The sequence below is a fragment of the Balaenoptera ricei genome, chromosome 4 (assembly GCF_028023285.1).
Source record: "Balaenoptera ricei isolate mBalRic1 chromosome 4, mBalRic1.hap2, whole genome shotgun sequence".
NCBI lineage: Eukaryota > Metazoa > Chordata > Mammalia > Artiodactyla > Balaenopteridae > Balaenoptera > Balaenoptera ricei.
In genome coordinates this window covers 34,641,402-34,667,104 of record NC_082642.1, presented here as the reverse complement: position 1 = coordinate 34,667,104, position 25,703 = coordinate 34,641,402, and the positions used below count along the sequence as shown (strand labels likewise).

At 37.2% G+C, this 25,703-nt stretch overlaps 1 protein-coding gene across 4 annotated transcripts in view; it reads left to right on the top strand.

Annotated features, from left to right (window-relative positions):
- The window catches only part of ZNF385D (zinc finger protein 385D), a 949,347-nt gene that overhangs the window by 795,494 nt on the left and 128,150 nt on the right, over positions 1-25,703 (top strand). For all 4 annotated transcript variants that reach the window (XM_059920403.1, XM_059920405.1, XM_059920406.1 and 1 more), the window contains one exon: positions 17,789-17,899. In XM_059920403.1, coding sequence (XP_059776386.1) covers positions 17,789-17,899 — 111 coding nt within the window. The remainder of the gene's footprint in view (positions 1-17,788; positions 17,900-25,703) is intronic.

Below are 25,703 nucleotides of genomic sequence, written 5' to 3'. Positions count from 1 at the left end.
TTTATCTTGTCTTTGTGTCAGCAGTTACAGTGACTGCCATGTAGCATCTAGGCACTAGAAGCTTCTGGGCATTAATACTGGACATCCAAAGGAGATAATAGACTCTACTCTCACTAAAGTCTTCAAAAGTTGCATAGAAATTGGCCTGTGTGGTAATCCCTCCCTTTTAGATCTTCTCTCCCCAGATACTGGTGTTCCTATTTCTCCCCCAACTCTCATCTCTTCTAGCTCCTTTTTGGGATCTTTTCCCTCTGCCATCCCCAGAAACATCAGCGCACCCCCAGAAGTCTCTTCTAACTTTACTCAAAAGCCTATTCCGTGTCATCCACTCCTACGTCTTCAATTATACCGAGAATTATTAAATTTGTAACTTTAACACTGCACACACTTTTAAACTCCTGTGATGTATTTCTAATGTCCTATATATCTGCTACATATCTCATATAAAACCTGCTGTTAGCACATACAATTTTTAAAAATTTTTATTGACACTGGAGTATAGTTGACTTACAATGTTTTGTTAGTTTCAGGTGTACAGCAAAGTGATTCAGTTTTATTATACATATACATATATCCATTCTTTTTCAGATTCTTTTCCTATATAGGTAATTACAGAGTATTGAGTAGAGTTCCCTGTGCTATACAGTAAGACCTTGTTGATTATCTATTTCAAATATGGTAGTGTGCATCTGTTAACCCCAAACTGCTAATGTATCCCTTCCCCACAGCTTTCCCCTTTGGTAACCATAAGTTTGTTTTTCAAGTCTGTGAGTATGTTTCTGTTTTGCAGATAAGTTCATTTGTGTCATTTTTTTTAGATTCCAGGTACAATTTATTACCTTCCCAGTAATGAATTCGTTAATTCCCCTACCCACATGTACACACACCTTTCTGAAATTTGCTGTTTTTTTCTGTGTTCATGGAATGGTTAGTTTTGTCACTATCCTTTCAGTTACCTAGATGAAATGAATCAGTCTTCTTTGGGCTTTGTTTCAAACAGATAAGGCTGACTTAAAAACCTGTCTCTCCAAACTCTCCCCAGTCACTCCCTCAATCTCACAATTGCTACTGGCTGAATTAGGACTGGCTGTATTTTTCAGATGGAATCCTGCAACAGCCCACTGATTTGTCTTCCTGACTCCAGATTGACTTTCTCCCTTCAAGTTCTTGTCTAAGTTATTTTTCTAAAGATACAGATATAGTTACATATCCTTTTGAATTGGATGTTTTCTTATAGCTTCACCTTGATCAAAGGACAAAAGTCCAAACTCATCAACACAGCACACGTGTCATGTACATGCCCCAATTTCCCTTGCCATTTTCATGTCTTCCACTCACACTGTTCTCCTTTCACACCTTAAATTTTAAATGTTTACTGACAACATCACATTATTTATACATTTGCATGGACTGTTTCTGTTATACTTGTCATTTCCATCCAAATAATTCCTACTCATTGAGCCCAAATGGGGTCATTTATATGATGTCTTCTGGGACACCCCCCACTCTGAGTAAAGGTCTCCTCTCTGCTCCTCTGACACTTTGCTCAGATCTTTATTTGAACACTTGCTAATTTGAGCTAAAATTTACATATGTTTCTCTAACTGTATTCAAAGTTCCTTTCTGGAGATTGAAACTATTTGTTTTGCATTGTTGTATCTGCCCCAGGAGTTAGATTACATATCTTTCTTCAGACAAACATCTAGGGAAATCCAGAAAACATCTCTGGCCCCTTCCCAAGGGTGTCCTTCCCTGTCCTTGACAGTGATCCACCTTGCAAGTTCTGCCTTAAAACCTTATCACACTGATCAACCTTCCCAATTTGTCTTTAATCCATTGCTTTTAATTTGTTGTCATGTTAACTAATCTCTCAACCATCAATACAGAATATTTTTAAATGATTCTGTGTCTCAGGCATCATCTTACCCACTCTGGAGAAACAGCATAGGAGTTATTATTTCTCCCACTTATTTGGCTCTATATATCTGGAGGGTGGATAGTGTCTGGAAACAACAATACCATTATGGGCCCTGAATATGTCTGGCTCTGTTTCAAGTGCCTCACAGATATTTTCTCATTTAATCCTCCCAGCACTCTTTCCCAAGGTCAAAAGATTAGTAGATGACCATTCTGGAATGTGAATTTAACTCCATCCACCACAAGATTTGGATTCCAGGATACTTTATTGTTTTAGAACCAGTTTCATCTTCATTTTCCAATGCTGAGCTCTCCCCTTCGTCACCTTTTTGAACCCTGTGTTGTCTATATTGTATTCCTCTGTAGATTTATATGATAAAGAGCAAGTGGTTACAGGAACTCTTGCCAAGCCGTGTCATGCAGTGCATGGTCTTTTCTTGTTCATTGTTTTGGAATTGTGTGAAATTCAGCTTAGGAGCCTGACACTTGATCTATGATGGGTTTTTCTTAAGGGTTAATATTTCCATCCTAAAGGCACGCAGGCAGCCAGATTTTTTTTTCTTTCTTTTTTTTTTTTCTGGGTAATTAGCAGAAGTCTTTAGCATTAGTAATTTTCTTCATTGTGATTGCTTTTCTTATGTTTGCTTCTCCTTAGCCAAGAATTCTTTACCAAATGCAAATGGTTTTCAAGAAATATCTGGAGAACTGGTTTAGAAAGTTCACTTAAAATACAAATAAATTCAGCAACAGAGGAAGGATGAGAATGTAGCTTTTCACTGTCATGTATTATTTTCCTGATCGAAGGAATTACATATTCTAAGAAGTGAAGGAAAGCAACTTCCACTGCATTCCCGGAAGATTTCAGAGGAAGTGACATGATCCTAAATCATATTCTTGATGTTAAAATATTGTTTAGAAGAGTGATTATTTTAAATGGAATAGCTTTTCTGATTAAATATGACCAACAGTGATCCTTTATCTGCAACTATAATTTATTGATATCAAATATCAGATATTTTGGACTAATGTATATTTTTTAGGAGCCAAGGATCCTTTTATTCAGATTTTTTATTTAAAACACATTTAGATAAAACTTCTAGTTTTTATTTCAAAATGGGACAAAGAACATACAAATATAATTCCTTTTCTCTCAAGATTTCTTTGAAATAAATCTAAAGAAATACAAAAATGAGAGATTGCTACAAAAGAACAGAGGTGTTTCAGATCACCATGGATGGAGGTTTAAACATCTCTGGGAGCCAGATGGTGGAAGGGAAGAGCATAGAAAAAGAAAGGAGTGAAAAGTATGAAGTCAGAACCTTGGTGAAGTTCTGGAATTAGGGTCTGCAGATACCATGTTGAGTGAATAAAGCAGAAAGCATGAGACGAGGGGTACTGAAAAAATGAGGATTGATTGAGAAGAGGAAAATGTGTTTTAAATTAAGATTAAAAACACATTTTTATAGAAAAAGAAAGGCAAAAAAGAACAATAGAAAAGTATGCTTTATATATGTAGCAGTCGAAAATAAGACAGAATTTCAAGCAACTGATGGGTAATAAGAAAGTAGAAGCTACTTTGCTTGAAGCTAAAAGATTCTCTTTTGAATGGGCCAAGTTTTGTAGCATTGGAACCATAGAAAATGTAATCTAATCCTATCATGTTACCTAGTCAGTGGACAAAAATATTGATGAAGTCAAAACAATGATAGTGTTGTTTATTAGCTTTCAAATTTTAGATTCATCCTTGAACAAAGCCTAGAAGAATGGGTAGTAGTTAGAGTAAAAAATATTTCAGGTAGAAAATTTTGAATGTTTAAAAGTGTAAGAGTAGTTGAGAGAATTTGGAAATTGGAAATTGAGGAAGAAAAAATGTACAAAAACGAGTAACTTCAAGCAGGGAATTTGAGATCCTGTCTCAAGTTAATGGAGCCAAACATAGCTATGGAAACATATTATGTACAGTTGTAAAATAATAAGAGAATATTCAACTTAGAAAAATTTGAAAATGTTTGTAGAAGATTGTGGAGAGAAAGACAAAGTGTGATAGTGTATATGTGTTAAATTCTCATCTCTATTAGTGTCTAGAGATATATTAGCATGTTACTTAGAGCCATGATGTCAACTGGCAGAAAATTATTCATAATAATAATAAACATTTCATTTCAAGCATTTACCTCTGGGCTGAAGCTCTTTTGTACTATTTGGTTTGTTACCATGTGTGCATTATTTGATAAAAAGAAACAAAAATAGAAAAGAAATTATAGCACAATATTCTGAGAGTTGCTCTGGAAGAAGACTTGAAGTGCCCAGGAATTACAAAATGTACTAGTTAGTATTCCAACTAACAAAATAACCTCTTAAATCAGTGGTTCTCAACCTGCTTGCTCCTGGGAATCAAGCTGAGATTTGCAACCCGCTTCAGGCTATGTGAAGAGAGGTTTAAGTGGTTACAGTTTATATTTTACTTTTTACAGTTTATGCAGTAAGCCACCAATCATCCAACAACATTGTATTTGTGGTTTTTCAAAAATTTATACAAGTGTTTCTGTATGGTAGACACCAGAAGTGTTTAAACTACAACCAAATGCAACTATGCCTTTATGGTCAAAAGAGGTCCTTAGGTACTGGGTTACCTTTACTTTAGGTTCAGACGGATTTGATCTGAAGCATTTCTGGAAGGACATGATAGCCTCAGCTTCATTCTTCCTTGACCTTCTCAGTTGAGAACATCTTTGCTGACCACGTGACTATCACTGTATCTGCTTCAAGCTTTTAACTACAGTTCAACTTTACAGTGGTTCCTTTAGGTCCTTAAAAAGGTCAGGAAGTGAAAAACAGGCAGAGTCCAGAAAGATGTAGAGAGAAGTGAAACAGCTTAACAACACTCTGGAGATTAAAAATAACCTACAGTGTCATTTATTAACAAGCAAGCCAATGGTTAGAAGTACTTTAAAATATCCCTTGTTTATTTCAAGTTGTTCTGGCTTAGTTTTCTTCATCAGTTCTTTTTTTTTTTTAATGTGTATGTGTTTCTGCCCATGGGTTGCCAATTCCCAAGAACCCCAAATTCAGACCCAGTTTTTAAGTTGATTTCAGAAGTTTGTTGAGCTCCTACACATGTTTGAGAGTCAGTGTGATATGTAGGAATAACACTGGTTTTTAATAAACCTGGGTTTAAATCTTGGAGCTGCAAATCATTTATCTTGGCTATTCTTCAGTTTTCATTTCTTTAAATAAGGATATTACCATATCTTTTATAGAATTCTTTAGCTAAAAGTTATTTATTGGTTTCCTGGAAACATCTAGGGAAAACATTTTAATCACAGGAAGTTGAGTCTGTTACCAAGGTTTTGACCAATACTTCTTAGCCATCCCCCATGGAGCCTTTTAAACTTTGAACTAATTTGCCTTGGGTTGGGGCTCTCAATCTATACCTTTAACAAGCTCCCAAATGATTCCTGGTGTACAGCTGAGGTTGAGAATGATTGCTTTAAACACATGGCATGCACTTTAAGAGAGACTATTATTTATTTTTGAACATGCAGCTTATTTTGAATATTTCCATCAAGACCTCCAAACACAGTTGGCCTTAGATGACAATGCAAATTTTCTATGAAATTGAACTGCATGGCTTCAACCAAGAATTATATCCTGGGCCACCTTTTTCTCCTTAAAATGATTGACAGCAGCTGGGGTGCCTGCTTTCGCATAGCTAATGACTTTCTTCGACAATAAACCTTTCCTGAGCATTTTCTGTGTTCAGGCACTTGTTTTTCAAAGATGAATAAAACTGACTATATCTTTTGCAGTTTCGGGAAGGGAGAATTCTAAGCAGAATATCTGGGTGGTGGACAGTATATGACATGACATTGGAATGTACAGGGTGTTGTGAAGACTGGGAGGAGGGGTATTTAGCCCCGCCTACTAAGAGACCACAGGGATTACTCTTGGAAAAAGAACATTAGGAGGGATAGGTAGGAATTACACATGTAATAAGTAATAAAGATTGGATAAAGGAAAGAACCTTACAAAAGAGAAGGAGACAACAAACCATAGCAGATCATACAAGAAGTTGCCAGCAAATCTGTCATACTGGAGGAAATACAAGGAGGCAAGGAGGAATGGAAATGAATCCAGACACGTGGGCCCGGGCTGGTTCATGGAAGGCAGTGTTTGCCAACGTAAAATGCCCTTCAAGCCTTGCATTCCACATTGATGGCTAAGAAAAATAGGCATCTGGGCCATCTATGGGGAGGTGGGGAAATGTGTGTGTAAGTTAACGAATGAACACTTCAGTGCAAGGAGAAGTAGAATAATTCAAGAAACTGTCAAGTCTAGCCCAAACACAGAACAAAAGAAATGGAATCCTGCCGAATTCAAAAGAGTGAGAGATTTTATGTAGGGAATTGGTGGGTAAATACTGGTACATAAATTGGTACATAAATAATATGTATGCATGTGTATACACACACAGACATATGCACAGACATATATGTGTATTTGCATTTTTGAACAAAACATAAAGACAAGTAAGGATATTCTTATGTGCCTAATTCCATATATATGTGTTAACTTGGGATTTTCATGCTAGAAGAGATCATATTAATTACCTATTGAGATGGAATTTGTTTAAAAAGAACCATCCCACACATCATTATACATTCTCAAAGGCATTAAAGGTTGATTAAAACAAAGAGACAAACAAGCAAAGGAGCGAGAAAAAAAGGCACAATGCAAAACATGTACCCCCAAATTTATGGTTTTTTCTAATTTAACCAAACAATTAAAATCAGGATAATTGCTCACATAGCTCATACCAAGGTGCCATTGTTTAATTTTTCTATAGATTATAACTTTTCATTTTGTGACATTTCAAAAGTACCTCATCAAAATTTATTTGCGGGCTCACTAGTAAAGATCTGCTTCTTTCAATTTCATGAGCCTCATCTCTATGTATATTTCAATTTCTTAAACATATTTCTTCTTCCCAGACCCTTGGGGATGACAAGACTCTTTGAAGCTAAAATTGATCATGTTAGAGAGAAGGCAGGCAAGGAATGGTCTCAGTGATCCATTGCTAGTTCAAACTTTCCCTTTTAGGCACTAAAACAAGAAAACTGATTTTGATTTCTCCTTTAATCAAGAAGTCCTAGAATTAGTGCCTGAGTAAAATTTCACAGTGGTTTGTAGATTTTTATATTCCCCATTCCATTTCTTATAGGTTGAATCGTGTCCCCCAAAAAAAGGTGTGTTATAGTCCTAACCCCCAATACATCAGAATGTGACCTTACTTGGAAATGGTTGCTTTACAGAGATAATCAACTTAAAATGAGTTCAGTAGAATGGTCCCTAATCCCATATGACTGGTATCCTTATAAGAAGTGGAAATTTGGACACAGAGATAGACACACACAGGAAGCTTGTGACGTGAAGATGGAGAATTAGAAAGATGTGTCTATAAGCTAAGGGTTGCTAAAGATTGCTGGCAAAAATATCAGAACCTAGGGATAGGCAGGAAGAATTCTCCTTACAGATTTCAGAGGAAGTAAGTATGGTTTGCAAACATCTTGATTTCGAACTTCTAGCCTCCAAGACTATGAGATACTAAATTTCTGTTGCTTTAAGCCACCAAGTTGGTTAGTAGCCCTAGGAAACTTATACATGGTTCAAATCTTAAAAAGGGGGTATTAAAACTCCGGTCAACATAGCACTTTCACCTTGTAATCATTTCAGGCCAGAGCATAATCCATCCAACCATCTGTCCATCCATCCAGCCATCCATCTATCCATCCAGCCAACCATCTTTTCATCCATCCATCCATCCATCCATCCTTCCATCCATCCATCCGTCTATCTAATAGCACCATGATTTTGAAAAAGAAAGGAATTTAACAACAGAAAACTAGAAAGGACATAATTTTAGATTAAGAGAAAATCCTTTCAATTCAGCCATCAATGATTTATGTACAAAAGTATTTTGTGCTCACCTTTCTTTTCACCTCAGAATACAGCAGGTTTCAACACCTGGCTCATATTTCGGTGACCTGCTGAGGAACCAGATGTGTTTGTGGACTTCTGGTACAGTTGGTAATAGAATGGATTTCTGGAATTTGTCCTCCAGCTCAGTCTACAACGCCATGCTTTCTGGGGCATTTTCTGTAAATGGAATCCCAGCTCTGGAGTTGTTGGATTTAATTACCTAGACATTATTCGGAGACCAAGGCTGACCAACCATTGGGTAACCTGTCTCCTGGCTCAGGCAGTCCCCATAGGCATTCATTATCTTCCAAAGAGGTTTTGCCATTTAAGTCCACCAGAAACTGGATTCTGATCAAAGCATTTGAGTCAAATTTCGTCCCTGTAATACTGATAACAAGGTTTCTAAAGTGTCCAAATTAAGCACTGGTATCTTCTCTACAGAGTGGTATTAGTGTGATCAAGCAACAGTCATCCTTCTTAAAGAAACTGAATATTCTTTTGGCCAGAGAAAAAAATCTCATTGCAGAAAAAGGGAGCCCATACATAGAATGAAATCACCTTCTTTCCTTCCTTTTTTTCCTCTGACCTTTTCCCCTCTCCTGGTATAGCTTTTCTCATTGATAAAGTGAGATATTTCAGTAAAATTTCGATATATATTGAGTGCCCACTGGGTTCCAGGGAAAGGAATGAGAACCACAGGAGATGAGAAGATGGGTGAAACATAGTGCCTACTCGCTGAAAATACCACAAATAGATGATGTCTAAAGGTGAGCCAGGATTAAACTTCCATGACTGAGACATTGTGTCGGTAACGATTCCACATATCCACTTAAAAATCAAGGCACTATACTCAATATCTTGTAATAATCTATAAGGGAAAAGAATCTGAAAAAGAATATATATATATGTGTATATATATATGTGTATGTGTGTGTATATGTATATGTATATGTGTATGCATATATATCTGGTTTCCTGTCACGGTTAGCTTTTCTAGGTAGGTCCACGCTCAGCATTAGGTACAGAGGAAAACTGTACATTAATGAATTTAAAATAAATGATACAAATGAACTTATTTACAAAACAGAAATAGACCCACGGACATAGAAAACAAACTTACAGTTACCAAAGGGGAAGCGGGGGTGGAGGGATAAACTAGGAGATACACACTACTATATATAAAATAGATAAACAACAAGGACCTACCATATAGCACAGGGAATTACATTCAATATTTTGTAGTGACCTATAATGAAAAAGAATAGGTATACGTATGTATAACTGAATCACTTTGCTGTACACCTGAAAGTAACACAACATTGTAAATCAAAAATATTTCAATACAAAAATTTTTTTAATGACAAAAAGAGAAAAAAATACCTTGGAGTGCAGCTATCTGTGGGCATTCTGTGACAGCGCCACAACACATTGGTTAAATGCAATTTGCTGGAGCACATACATGATTCTAAGAAAAATAATGTCTTAAGATCCCCTTAAGAGGATCCATTCTTTACTTTGAACTGTGTTTCACTTTATTAGCCTTCTCATAGAACATTAGGGAAAATAGCCATGGCAGAAAGCTACTGACAGTGAAATGTCTCTTCCATTTAGACATGTCCTGAGTACTTGGAGAGCATCTGAATGCCTTTGCTCATTTAAGTTCAAGCATTGGTTTTCTGAGCAAAATCAGCTTCTCCTGAACTGATCAGAACAGTATGTCTGTTAGCCTTTGTCTAGGAAGATGCCTGGTGGAAAAATGATCTGATATTGGCACTAAAGTATAAAGAGAACCAATCAACCATTGCCTCATTACTTAGATGACACTGTGTCTATAAATGAATTCATAAATGAATACATGTAAATTCTGCTTGGTGGCTTCCAGTTGTAGATTCTACTCCAAGCTTCTATATTCCGATTGTATCATGGAGTCATTTATCCACATGCTTTTGCTTCTAATAACCTCTCTTCACCCCTCATGCCTAAGGTTCCCTTGTGAATCCAGGTTTTCTCACTGCTATTGTTAACACCATTCCAAGACTGATGTTAACTTTTGTTATTGGGCTTTAATAATATTCAATTTATTTAGCAACTCAACAGTCATGTGTTGAGCCCTGGCCCAAGTGGGAGACACTCTGCTGATTCCTGGGTACAAACAACAAAAGGACTCAGCCCTGCCTTGACTTTTCCCTCTTTTGGGTGAAACAAAAGAGACAAGAGATCTTCAGATGGTGCGATGGAGTGTCCTGCAGGATGAGTTGGAGGACCTAACCCATTTGAAGGAGGTCAGCTAAGAATTCTAGAAGAAAAGATGAGTTCTGATTGGAGTCCTGAAAAGTAGGTAGGCATTAGCCAGGGGAAGATGAACCAGAAAGCATGGGGAAAGAGTTTTCAAGGCAGAGGAAGAGGAATGTGCAAAAGACTTGAAGGTAAAGGAAAGCTTGGTGCATTGAAAAACCAGCTGTGCCCTTAATGTACTTATGTGACTTAGTCATGTTGTATTTCCTACTTAAATGTATCAAATTAGCAAATTTGGGCTTGACCTGATTAATGAGATTGATGGGAAAAGCCTACCTCTAGTTGAATGAATTCCTTTGTTAAAAGAACTCATGCATGTCCTTTGCTACTTGGCAAAATCCAAGAAACCATGAAACTTCATGTGTACCTTGTGTTCCACATCCCCGAAACTCCACTCAGAGCTGCGTCTTGGTCTTGAGTAATTGGTATTCTTGTTAAACTCCCTTCCAACCCAAATCTTGTAGAAGAGAAATGCTGAAAATGTTCTGTATCTTAGTGGGCATGGTGATACCATGGGAATATGCACATGTTTTAAAAAACCAACTAATACACTTCAGATGTATGCACTTTTTTGGTATGTAAATTATATGCCTATTTTAAAAAGTTTTTTTTTTAAAAGGACAAAAGTTGCAATTTTTTTCAAATGGACAAATTTGTTGGAATGCAATTATTGGAATTTTTAAATTCGTGTTTTCTAAGGTGTGGATATGTCATAAAAACACCAATTTTACTAGTTCATAGTTGATGGAATAAATTACTCAGTGTCACTATTATTTCTTGGTCACAGACATCCACGACAGTGGATATCACAGAGCTTTATCGTGGTACTGGATGGAGGTAGGGGTGGGTGCAGAGTGGGAAGCTGTGGGTATTAGTTGACTCTGCCACTTACTGCTTCTGTGATAGGCAAAGGGGGAGTGAGAGCTCCTCAGTAAGTTGTTAGGATAGAAATAATGCTTATAAACACAGACACCCAGTAAGTGCCCTTAAGTGTAACCTTTAGCATTATTGTTACTGGTCATTGTTCCCTAGAAATACCAGCCCGAAGAGACAACCTTTATATTTCTGGACTTCTAACTTCCTGGCATTTAAGTTCTTATTCTTTGATTTGAAAGCTACAGTACTAATGGGAACAGAAAGAGGGGAGGTCTCTTGGAGCAGGAAATGTAAACTCAGGGTTAAGCTTCCTCCTCTCTGAAAACACTGCAGCATCCTAGGAAAGGGAATCTAGGGCAAGAACTGTGGCTGACTTCCCTGGGAAGAACTGTGGCACTGGTTACTCATTTACAAATCAATTTAGCAGAAAGCCCTGAGGGGAGATGAGGGAAAAGCTAGGCCTGCGAGAGAAATGCAAAGATCCTTAAACTTGAAATGAAGGAAAACTTATTCATTTGGCTTTAAATAAGGCCATAGACTGAGTTTGAAATTGAATTTTACTCCATAGTTTGGGTAAGCATATCAATAGCTAGTGTATCATTCTTCACTTTTGTTTGTTGGTTTTGGGAGGGGTGGATAATGTATTTAGAAAATTTTAGCTTTCAGAATTTCCCACTTTAGAAATTAAATAAATGTCTTAAAATGCCATGTAGCTTTTACCATTTCTTTTCGTTTTTAATTCAGGGCTGCATGGATTCAGTGAAATGTCTGGCTCTGATTTCTGTGTATTGCATGTTTAGTTTAGTGATTTGTGTTTTGTACGAAGGCATTACATCTTATTCATATTCGTATAACGATTTTATTTTACCAGATCACTATTTTTTAAACTATGCATTGAACAAAGACGCTAAATTTAAAAACAAAGAAAACAGCAAAAGCTTTGGTTATATTATTTTAGAAATTATTTAAAGCAGATACTTTTATTGTGGGACATCTCAGCAAATTTAATATTTGATGTGCACTGTGGATGTCCAGGCTGTGGTACCTAGATTTCCTACAACTTATTTGATCCAAGAATCCCTTTTCTCTTTCCTACACACATTGGCATTTCTTCAGACTGATTCTGTAGACAAATTCCTAATGATAGTATGCATGCACACAATAAGGTGTGATTATTTTGACAGATCAGACCTGTTGGTTCACGGGGAGAAAACCAACATGCATGACTTTGTTTTTGAACAAAATGTTCGATTATAATGGTAAATAATGGTGTGTTTGGGCAAAATGATCAAAGTGGCTGTGTGTGTTTCCCCTGAGTGACAGTAGATGCTACTTTTAATTATATACCATGTGGTATCATTTCATTAACTAGTTAACAACAGAACTGGTTATTATTTAGATTTTGCCCTTCTATAATTCCTTGCTGTAAGTGGTTTCACATATATTTATAGATATATATATTACAGAGGTGATTATGACTTACTTTCATTAATAAAGGCATTAAACTTTTGCCATTCTGTTGTACTAGGTTCCTAAAATAATAAAATATAATTACTTTTGGTGGTATAACTATGTTTGTGGAAGCCATCATTAAAATATAATTCGGTTGTGCTTTTTTTTTTTAAGTATACTGGGAAATAAAATGGTCTCTGAATTAGAATACATTACCTAGCATTTGGAAATTCGATTTTATAGCAACACTGATCAGAACAACATTCAATTCCAAAAAAAGAATTAAATCTAGAGAATATGACACATTTGTATGAAGTGTCTACTTCCAAAATACCTCCTGCTCTTTTCCGGAATTGAATGTGGTCACTGCAAGTGCCCAGTGTTAATGAAAGACAAAATAATATGTTACTTGTGAAATATGATAAAAACTCAACAGTATGTATTTTCAGAGAGCCCTTAGTTATAAATCTGTAATTCATTTTTATTTCAAAGTGTCATTATAAGGGGGCTTCAGTATTCCTAAATGGAATATAGGCATAATTCACCTGATCCCTAGTAGAAATGGACCCCGTTTGTGCAGACAGAACAGATGCAACAGAACATGATTAGACAGCTACCTCTAAATCAGTACCTCTTTCAGCTTTTAATTTTTCTCTAGCTGTTGGCTGAAAGGGAAGTTACGCCCCAGTGTTCTCTGTGCTGGCACAGAAGCATTGTGATGGCATTTTTAGAGTCGTATAAGAGTGATCCTGGGAAGCAGAAAGTGGGCTCTCAAAGCCTCCCAGATTCATTCATCTGTGTGGTCAGTGGGTTTCTCAAGTTCTGTGCATTTTCCATTTTGGTTCTGAGGAAATAGGGGTGAGGTGGGGTTGATGGAAGTTTGACTTACCTGGGGTGGGGGACTTGGCAGTGTATATAGAGAAGAATTCTGTACCATGCCCTTTGACCTTTCACACTATTCCTCTAGAGCAGGTTCAAGCTAAGATAAAGAAACTGTAATTTTATGTTAATTTTTAATGCTTGGATTAAGATGCTGAACTGAATTTAGGAATGCGCTTAGATTATGTATTAAGATTTGAAAAAGTTATAGAATTTACTGGAAACAATTCAAATATCCATCAACTAACAAATGGATAAACACATTGGGGTATATCCGTATGAAGGAATACTACTCAGCAATAAAAAGGAATTAGCTACTGATAGATGCAACAACGTGGATGAATATTAAAAGCATCATACTGAATGAAAGACGCCAGACAAAAGGGCACATACTGTACAATTCCATGCGTATGAACTTTGAGAAGATGGAAAAATATCATGACAGAAAGCAGACCAGTGCTTCAGAGGCTGGGTGGAGGTACGAATGGACCACAGAGGGCAGGATGGAACTTTCTGGGTAATGGAAATATTCTATATGATAATTATTAAGGCTGTATCTATTTGTCAAATCTCATCAAATCGTACACTTAACATTGGTGAGTTTTATTGTACATCCATTATACTTAAATAAAATTGGTTAAAAAGAAAATATGGTAGAATTGGAGGGGGAGGGAGGGGATCCTAGAATGTGTTAATTCCTGGAAGTGACCAGAAAAATTATGGGGCAGTTGAGCTTCATCCAGAATCTGGGATTAACATGAGAAAAAATTTAAAGTGATGATGGAAGATAAAAATGAGAACCCATGAGTTCTTCCTGATCATAACTGTTTAATATATAAACCACCTAGCCTAGTACTTAGCACATGGAGGCACTTAATAAATGCTGAGTGCTATTATTTCTCTTGTTGATGTTGTTACTGTTATTACTTAGAACAGTGCATTAAGAGTGTCTAGACAACCTTTTAGGAGTTGTGAATATAGACAGAACCTTGCTCCTAACTAGCAGTGAAGAGGGCTTATGAGTTAGCTGGTTCTGATGATTTGAAATACACAAAAGGAGGTGGAATGTATCAATGACTGGTTTAGGCTAATTAATCAACTATCATGTATCCCAGAAGCTGAATATTAGAGCATCGTTTCACAGACACGTTCTTAGCTTTTGTGTGTATGTCAAATCTTTTCTGAGCTAGCTCAACCCATTGTGAAGACTCTCATAAGAAGTTTGCATCTGATGAGAGTTAAGAGTTCCAAAGTCTACAAGCATTCAACAAAAACGATGGCTGTATGTGGAACATTGGGATCATTTTGAAATGTTTTTTGGCCATGTGAGAAATGGAAGGTGTGCCAACAAAGACCACAGGAGTGTGAGGCCCCTGTTAACCTTGATCACCACATGGGGTGTGCAAAATAGAAAATGTAATAGACAACATTTATTGACTCATTTTTGTTTTTATTTATTTATTTATTAGGTTTAATTAATTAATTTTTTGGCTGCATTGGGTCTTCGTTGCTGTGCGCGGGCTTTCTCTAGTTGCGGCAAGCGGGAGCTACTCTTCCTTGCAGTGTGCGGGCTTCTCATTGCAGTGGCTTCTCTTGTTGCAGAGCACAGGCTCTAGGCACGCGGGCTCAGTGGTTGTGGTGCACGGGCCCAGTTGCTCCACGGCATGTGGGATCCTCCTGGACCTGGGCTCAAACCTGTGTCCCCTGCATTGGCAGGCAGATTCTTAACCACTGCGCCACCAGGAAAGCCCCTTGACTCTTTTTATAAATTAATTTTTATTGGAGTATAGTTGCTTTACAATGTTGTGTTAGTTTCTACTCTACGGCAAAGTGAGTCAGCTATATGTATACATATATCCCCTCTTTTTTGGATTTCCTTCCCCCTTATGTCACCACAGAGCACTGAGTAGAGTTCTTTTGCTACACAGTCTGTTCTCATTAGCTGTCTATTTTATACATAGCATCAATAGTGTATATATGTCAATCCCTATCTCCCAATTCCTACCATCCCCCCTTCCCCCTTGGTATCAATACATTTGTTCTCTACCTCTGTGTCTGTACTTCTGTTTTGCAAATAAGATCATCTATACCATTTGAGAGTCCATATATATGTGTTAATATACGATATTTGTTTTTCTCTTTCTGACTTCACTCTGTATGACCGTCTCTAGGTCCATCCACGTCTCAACAAATGACCCAATTTTGTTACTTTTCATGGCTGAGTAGTATTCCATTGTATATATACACCACATCTTTATCCATTCCTCTGTTGATGGACATTTAGGTTGCTTCCATGTCCTAGCTATTGTAAATAGTGCTGCAATGAACAGTGGGGTGCATGTGTCTTTTTGAATTATCGTTTTCTCTGGGTATATGCCCAGTAGTGGGATTGCTAGGTCATATGGTAGTTCTATTTTTGGTTTTCTAAGGAACCTGCATGCTGTTCTCCATAATGGTTGTATCAATTTATATTCACATCAACAGTGTATGCGGGTTCCCTGTTCTCCACACACTCTCCAGCATTTACTGTTTGTAGATTTTTTGATGATGGCCATGCTGACTGGTGTGAAGTGATACCTCACTGTAGTTTTGATTGGCATTTCTCCAATAATTAGTGATGTTGAGCATCTTTTCATGTGTTAGTTGGCCATCTGTATGTCTTTGGAGAAATGTCTGTTTAGGTCTTCCACCCATTTTTGGATTGGGTTGTTTGGTTTTTTGATACTGAGCCGCATGAGCTGTTTGTATATTTTGGAGATTAATCTCTTATCAGTTGCTTCGTTTGAAAATATTTTCTCCCATTCTGAGGGTTGTCTTTTATTCTTGTTTATGGTTTCCTTTGCTGTGCAAAAGCTTTTAAGTTTAATTAGGTCCCACTTGTTTATTTTTGTTTTTATTTTCATTACTCTAGGAGGTGGGTCAAAAAAGATCTTGCTGTGATTTATGTCAAAGAGTGTTCTGCCTTTGTTTTCCTCTAAGAGTTTTATAGTGTCTGGACTTACATTTAGGTCTTTAATCCATTTTTGAGTTGATTTTTGTGTACGGTGTTAGGGAGTGTTCTAATTTCATTCTTTTACATGTAGCTGTCCAGTTTTCCCAGCACCACTTATTGACTTCTTAATGTGCCCGGCAGTGTACTGTGCTAAGTAATTTCAAGAATCATTATGTTTAAACTTCATCACAACCTTAAGAGATAGATGCAGATGAGCAAAGAGGTACCACAAGTATTAAGAAGCAGATCAAAATTTGTATCTGACTCTATCAGTTGGGAATCACTGATGTGGACCCTGGGACAAAGCTTGGTGAGGAGACATGAAATTTTATCAGAGCTAGGTTGCTGACATTATGTTTTGGGTGTCCCTTGTCCTGTCCTGGGAATGGGATGAAGAGAAGTAACTGACATCTGGCCCAAACTCTCTGAACCTCAAGTAGTAAGTCCATAGGATAGCAGTATGTATTAGGTGATCAGTAAATGATTGTTGAAAGAATCCATAGCTCCATGTTTGAATACTTAGAAAGCAGGATTTGTGTACAGGTAACCCTTGCTTTTCCAAAATTCTCTTTACGTCACCTCACTTTGACCAAAGACCTGTATTAGTACCTGTTTTTGCTAACCAAAGGAAATCCAAAGAGGATTTTCATTTTTACGCAAAAAGGCAAACAGCGAAAGTGATGTTCAGCCTTTGTTTTGCAGCAGCTCTTACAGAGGCAGCATGAACCCTGAGCAGCAAGGCTGGCATCTCTAAGCTCCATCCCATCCCCAGGCAACTACACTCAGCATCCAGCCGCCATGGCTTTGAACTGTATCTGTGCACATCTGTGCTTTATCTAGATTTACATTGTGCAGCCCTTAGCAAGATGTGTCCTACGGTAGTGGCTTCTACTTTCAGATAGCAGAGGAAATCTATACTATACTCTTAAGGCAGAAAGATACCAAACATAGCATAAGGTTAATTATCCATAATGGGGCTTAAGTTATTTTCATAGCTGCTCGTCTGACTAAGTCTATTTTGAAGTCTGTTTGGGGCAATGGCATAGACTAACTTCTGTGTAAGGTTTCTGGCATTCACAATAACTTGAGTTTTGATAAACCTTTAATTGTATTTGAGGATTATCAAACTGAGACAATTGTTGATCCTAAATGAGAAAAACGGTTTAGCATGCAGACTCTAATGGGTACATTTATCATTTCCTTATCGTACTGTGCTTCCGGCTCATTGTTGTCTATTTTTCAAGAAAGTAGAAATGCCGTTTCTTAGAATAAAAATGTTCTTTATAATGTAAGCAGTAGATTGAAGCTGTACAGCTTGGTTCTTTAATGAAATAGGCAACATTCCAATGGAACTGACAAGCTTTATTTCTATTTGTTGTATTTTTTTTCTCATTACAGATGGACCCGATTCAGAAAGCTGTAATAAATCATACTTTCGGGGTTCCTCTTCCTCATCGAAGAAAGCAAATCATATCGTGCAACATTTGCCAGTTGAGATTTAATTCTGATGTAAGTTTATCGTTTAGTATTCAGTGAAAAAAAATGTATTCTGCTGTTCTAATCTTGCAAAAGAGATTTCTTAAACATTTTTCTCCAATAACTGAGCATGTCAAAATTCAAAGATAACATTTTAACTCCTTATGTGCTTTAATTTTGGACTTTATTATGTTTGGTGGTTTTCTATAAAAAAAATCACACCTGAACAAACTGGTATACTTGAACTTTAATGGTATTTTGTAGTCTCTTGGGAATGCTAAATTTAGATAACACACTTTGCCTTTGGGGAATAGTAAAAATTTAGGACTAACGAGGCTTTCAGTAAATCACACCTCTGAAATAAGGTAGGTCCCAGACTATATTTCAAAGCCAAGATTTTGGCTTTGTAACTTCTCTTCTCCTGCCCTGATGGTCCCCAATTGCAGATCTCTGGTGTCTTTAATTGTATTTGTGTTAGAGACCTCCGGTCACTGACCTAGAAGTATTAGCATTTTAACAGGGGGTTCTGAAGACCTCAAAGGACCCCAGCCCCTAATGAGTAAAAGTTAAGTGGAGAACATGACAGGAGCAAGACAGTGTAGACCTGACACTTTGCAAGTTATTCACAGAGAGGGATCCTCATCTTTTATACCTTTGCTAAGGGACAGTGTAGACTCTGGATTCATCACAGAAGCTAATTTTGCTTGTGGTCAATATGAAAAACACTGCCATCCGTCCCCAACCCACTTTGGAATGGAGTCAGTCCTGAGATAAAGAAAAGAAAAGGAACGTTGGTTTGGAAGGAATAAAAATTGAACATCTTGTTGACACTCTTGGTAAACAGAGGACCCCATCTATCAGAGTGGCCTTTCCAGGGTGCCATAATCTTGCCCTAAATGGATATGCTGTATGGAGATGACCAAACAGCTCTGGATTCTGGAGAATGTTAGGCCTTCCAGTATTTAATCACCCTAGGCAAGTGTGTCCCTTAGCTGATCTGATGATAAGGGTTTCATATGAGATAATCAGGCACAGCAAATAGATGTGGCATAAATAAAGTGGCTTTTTCCTTCCGTGAGAGCATTTCATTTGTATAAGGATTGCTACTGTCTTATGAACTCATACCTACTAGTATAATCATCAGGTAATTTTATAACATTCCTTCTGTTGGCTTAAAGAGAGGAAGAGATTGCCTGCATAGCACCTGAATGGCATTTGCTGCTGTAAAAAGAATACACTAAACATACAGCATTTTATTTGAAGGATTGTCTTTTGTTTTTTTTGTTTTGTTTTGTTGTTTGTTTTTGAATACTAAGCACCTTGATTCGATTTGAATTTTAAGAAAATTACTATAGTTTAATTTATTAAAAATTATTTCAAGTGATGAATGTTATATAGCAACCTGTTCCAGCTGGTGTAAAAAAAAAAACAGTTTTCCTGAGTTGCAAATAAGAGTTCTGAACTCAACAGTTGCAATTTTGATCATTTTTAAATACTCAGCAAACAATCATATAGTTCCATGATTGTTAAGTGTGTCCTTCTTTATTCCTTTTCTTCTTAAATCGTATTGATATTTCACTTTGGTACTGATCAGATAATGTTGCAAAAGTCTCTGAGGAGCCCTGTTTCCTGCTCCTTATGTCTAATAGGGGCTGTTTCAAATATCAACCCTTCTGCCAACAATTTCAGTGCTAATGTTTTTCTCTATATTAAGAAAACTTCCTGTAAACTGGAAGCCAGAAAGAGACTTCAAGCTCATTGAACCCACTCTCCCACTAAATGTAAGAAAACCATTTGCTACATCTAGACTAGGTCTTTGGGTTGATTATCCCCAGTGATGGGTAACTCACCACTTCAAGACACAATTGGTCTTTTTTTTTTTTGGCAGGTGTTTCTACTAATCCTGTAGATGGATATCAAAGTCATATTTAAAAACTTTAGAAATACTGTCAGCTATGCTTTAGGAAACACACTATATTTCCATATATGATTATTAACATAAAGAACATAATGTAAAATAAAGACTTGCATATTTCTTTTCTAAAATGTAATCTTATTTTACTTCTTAGTAAGAGAATAAAACTGTATTTGTATTCATTTGCTAATGAATTTTTCAAAGTGATATAGCAATCAATATGTATTTATTAGGGAAATTGCTTCTCATTCTTACAACTTTGCTCTCAGGTTTCTCTAAAAGGAAAATGGCCAAGGTATTTGGAGAATGGATAAGAATCAGTCTCCGTCATAATTAAACAATTGCAGGCTTGACCACTCATTAGATGGTTACTGTGTTAATCTTTTATTGTTGCTGTAACAGATTACCACAAATTTGGTGGTTTAAGACAACACAGCTCTATTAGTTTACAGGTTCTGGAGGTGAGAAGTCAGAAATGGGTCTCACGTGGCTGAAAGCAAGGTGTTAGCAGGGTGATGTTCCTTCAGGGGCTCTGGGGGAGATTTCAGTTCCTTGCCTTCCTTTTTTTTTTTTTAATATTTATTTATTTTTTATTTATTTGGCTGTGCTGGGTCTTAGTTGCAGCACGCGAGATCTTTAGTTGCGGCATGCAGAATCTTAGTTCCCTGACCAGGGATCAAACCTGGGCCCCCTGCATTGGGAGTGTGGAGTCTTAACCACTGGACCACCAGGGAAGTCCCCTTGCCTTTCTTTTCTAGCTTCTAGAAGCTGCCCTCTTGGCTCGTGACCCCCTCCCATCCTCAAGGCAACAAGGCCAATTGAGTTCTTTGCATGTGGAATTACTCTCTCACTCTTTTGCCTCCCTCTTCCACATTGAAGGACCTTTGTGATCACCTTGGACCCACCTGGATAATCCAGAATAACTTTTCTATTTTAAATTTAGCTGTTTAGCAACTTACTTTCATCTGCTAATTTAATCTCCTTTGTCACGCCACGTAATGTAACATATCCATCCTTTCCAGGGATTAGGACTTAAACATCATTATCCTGCCTACCATAGATACTCATGTGGATGTTTGACTTAGATTTGAACTGAATTGCATGACCACCTGAATTTATCAGATAATTACCCAGTCCAAATCTTTGGTCTGTATAAACTGGACACATGAATTCAGTGCCCTTACATTTTTCCTTGCCTTGAACCTTGAATATAAATTCACTATGCAGTGCAAATTTTTTAAATTGCAGATTTTTTTAATAGGAAGACCCAATGTTATTGAGTTTATAAATGACATAGCAACATATTAACTGTGATTTACAAACAAAATATAATTATTGCAAAATTGAAATACAGGAGTAGAAACTCCTTTAGAGACTTTAAATATCTCCGTAGCATTATTATGTCAATAAAGGGGAACTAATGTGCTGAAAATATAAGATTTGTTTATTTATTGACTGGTCATATCTATAAATACTAACTTCATGAAATATTTAGTACTGAATGCCAAGATCAATTGGATTTATCATTCATTCATTCATATATAAAAAAAATACATTCATATGTATGTGTATATATACGTATATATATATTTATATAGATGTATAGATATAGATATAGAGCATTTTATTCCCAAAAAGCTTTAAATCCCAATACAACTGCCTGTTTGCTGTTTCCAGGTAAATCTGGAATTTATCTTGCTGTTTCCATTCTTAAACCTAGAATCTGGAAAAGTAACACTGTAATTCACTTATATGCTTGGTTGAATCCTCTATCACAAAACCTAGAATCTGGAAAAGTAACACTGTAATTCACTTATATGCTTGGTTGAATCCTCTATCACATAGGAAAGTATTTTTACCTTGTGAACCTTTTTACATTTCAAAGCTTCTTCCCCTTCCAATGAAAATAATAGCTTCTAGTTCTTTTCATCTCTGCATCATGAAAATTCAATTTCCTTTCCCTCTAAGCTTTTATTTATTTTTTTAACCCTTAGTATTATAAAGTCTATCGTTTGGTGTTATGCCATACCTGTTTCCTGTACAGTACATTTTCCATTTTTAGCCCTGCAGATATCTTTCTGAGTGGCACATTATATTGTATGCACTTTAAATCAGATTGCCTTCTCCTGGTGCATGCTTTTTCTTTGGAAAAAAAAAAAATTCTTTTTGACATTTATGTGAAACACACATGAGGTTATGCAGAAAGCTTCCAATTAAAGAATGAAAGGTTGTAATTTGTCCAATTATTTTATCAGCATCTTAAAATCAGCATAAATTACCATTGGCCTGGACCAGTTAGTAAGTGTGCCTTTGAAAGACAACTTAACAGCAAGGCCAGCACAGACGTAAGATTATTAAGTGAGGTAGAAAATGATTAATTACTCAATGACTGTTTATAGAATGGGAAGTAAGATCTCAGGCCCCAAAACTGAGGGATCCTAAAATTGAGGTATCTGATCATCACTCTGGTTAATATCGCCAAAAGAACATCTCATGATATGTTTGTTAAAGACGGAAGGAAACTTTTGCTAATTTCACAGTGGAAACTGAAGTGTAGAGAGAGTGTAGGAGGCTTATACCAGGCCACTTAGCCAGAGGCTAGCCACTCAGGGTCGGTGCCCACTTCCAGCTGTTTCTGCTTCACCTGGTCCGGGTAGGGCAGCAAGTCCATCCGGAGATCCAGCAGCTGCTGCAACAATGGCATGGATGGCATCCTGTGTGTTTCCTGCCCAGTCCGGCTGTCCCAGAGAGAAAGCCTGAGGGCTCCTTCCCCCATGGAACTAACCCAGGGCAGTCAGAGCTGCTGTGGAGGTCACCCTCACTGCGGGCTCGGCTCTGCCACAATGACTGACGAGTCCTCCCAAACGGCATCACTCCTGTTCACTCACACAGTCCAGTCATAAACATGGTGAAAATTTAAATATAAATGCAAACTACCGAACTATAATACAGTAACAACAAATCCTTTATGACTCAGGATGGCCAAGCATGAATTACTTCAGGGGACTGTTATGAACCAGAGGAAAAGCAACCTCATTAGAAGATAACATTAGGGCTTCCCTGGTGGCGCAGTGGTTAAGAATCCACCTGCCAATGCAGGGGACACGGGTTCGAGCCCTATTCTGGGAAGATCCCACATGCCACGGAGCAACTAAGCCCATGCGCCACAGCTACTGAGCCTGTGCTCTGTAGCCCGCGAGGCACAACTACTGAGCCCATGTGCCACAACTACTGAGGCCCACACGCCTAGAGCCCGCGCTCCGCAACAAGAGAAGCCACCGCAATGAGAAGCCCGCACACCACAGTGAAGAGTAGCCCCGGCTCACCACAACTAGAGAAAGCCCACACGCAGCAACAAAGACCCAACACAGACAAAAATAAATGAATAAAATAAGTAAATTTATAAAAAAACAAAAAGAGAGAAAGAAGATAACATTAATTACAGATCTCAGACCCCTCCAAAGGGAATCCTTGGGCTCATCACCAATATAATTGATATTTACATTTTCCAATGGTATTATAAAATAGAAATCATTATTGTTCTGCACTTTAGAAACCAGATATGTAGTGAAATGAAGCAATAAATCTGAATTTAATTCATATCTCTGTCAAAACTTCCATTACCAAATGTGGCAATATAATGATGAAGACGCTAATAGGAATATTTCTTCCTATTTCATTTGGTCCAAATGACCAAACTTAGATAATTACACTTTCGTTAACGTCATATCTTAAGACACATTTTTAAAATATTTAAATCAATATTATATGTGGAGGCTGATATTTAAAGGAAATGCTGCCTAGATGGAGAGAAAAACAAAAACTAATGGTGGTTGTATTGGAGTTGAAGAACTATTCTTTTACTTCCTACTTTATTCTCCAAATTTCCTCTGTGAGCGTGCTTAAGTTTTTTAAAGGAAAAAGTGTGGTTGCATCTGCTATCCTATTATGGTTTTCAAACTGCATGTTTTATCCCAAATTAAAAATTATATTTTGAAGATCTCAGTTGCACTTTTCTAAGTATTTCTTGCCTCTTTCTGGCAGTGTCTTCAGTCTGAGACACGCCCAGGAAAGTTCATAGATATTATTTTTGTCTCATTCAGATTTTAGCATTTTATTGCATATCCTAGGAGAAAGGTTAATACAGATCTATGCCTGGGGGATACACATCAAACCCCAAACCTGAAAACAGCATCCAGAGAAGCCAAGTGCAATGGTAGGGAAAACATCCGATCAGGAATTTGACATCCTGTCGTCTAGGTTTGTCTTCTCTTAATTGGCTGTGTGTCCTTGGGCTCTTCATTGAACTTACAGGTTCCACAATCATCTCATTTAAAATGACTAGCCCTTCCTTACAGCCACGCTGTAAGGATTATAAACTACAACATGTAAACAATTGGATTATAAATTCTATAGTGAATGAAACAGAAAGGTCATTTTTACTTTGTTGGCTAAAAATGAAGTTCCAATTGTTTCATTCTTCAAATGTTAAATTACTTCTTAAGAAATACAGAAGTTTGAAAATATCCCTCTTTAAAAAAAAAAAGTACTTATAGGGATCTATAAGTTGAAAGCATCTTAGTGTATCTTTGTGTTAAGATCTGAGGTGCCCACTCCTGGTAAATCTTTACCTTTTTTACCTTTTAAAAACGGCAGGAACCACTTGTCCCTGGCAAAGCTGCATTTATTAAAAAACTCTTAGCCTCTTTAAGTCTATTGCTGCTGCTGCTAAGTCCCAAAGGATCTTCAGAGAAACCCAGTTATAAATTAAATTTTCAGGCAGCTTTGAAACAGCTCTTTCATAAGAGTGTGTCCCTTCCGTGTCTCCAGGACTCACAGAGCTATTTAGAGCGTTGGCCTGAGCATCATGGCTTTCCCACTGGGTGATTTTTCTTCTTCAAAAACAGTTCTAGGACAGGGCCATTCAGCTTCCCTGCCAGAGGAGATATATCTGGGACCTGATGAGCTTGAGCTGGGCTGCCAGGTCGTCCCTGTGTGAAGGGCTGGCTCTAGAGCACGTCCTCTGAGTATGCGTTTGGGCCATTTCATCCCTCAGCTTCACTGGCTTCTACTTCTTGAATAGAGCCCGAGGCTCTGTCAGAAGTTCTCAGAAAGCAAAACTTGAACAGAAAGACCAAACAAGAGATATTGAGTCTGGCTGTTTGAGATTTCAGGAGAAAATGAGCCAGTCAACGGCACAGGAATCTATTTAAGCAGTGTGTTTCTTTGGCAGCCTTTTAAAAATAAATCTTCAATATTGGGTCATTTCGGGACTCTGAATCGACTTTGATATTCCAGAGTTTCATCTGTGGATGGAATGAAGGGTAAGGGACTGAGAAAAAAGAGAAATCATTATAAAAGGGTCCATATTTCTCTGGACTTCTTTTCTTGATAAACAAGGAAAAACAAATTAATAAAATTCACTTTTCTATCAAATTCTCCTAGACATGGAAAATTTGACTTTGAAAGTATAGAAAGAGAAAGTTGATTTTATCTATGACAAGTAGATGTGTGCAATAACCTCCAATAATCAAAGATATTTGTATTTCTATGGAATACTGGGAGCCCCTCAGAGAATTGTTGTAAGTTAGGACTTAGAGAAGTATAAGAAATCATTCTGTCCATTTTATAAATTGTACAGTTGGAAAAACCAAAGGCCAGAATATTGAGTTGACTTTTTCAAGGTCTCTAAGCTGTTGAAACAGATAAGAGGACTGAAAACCAGGCTCCTAAGTCCCAACTTAGTGTTTTTACTTAACGTATCACGTGACCTTCCCTAAGGGAAATTAATTTCGAGACTTGCATTGGTATCAGCTGACAGTTTTCAGCTAGGACAACTGGTCACTTAAGTTGTACACACAATGTAGAAGTTAAGGTTGATACCAGTAGTCAACTCCTTGCTAGATTGCCAGTAGTATAGAT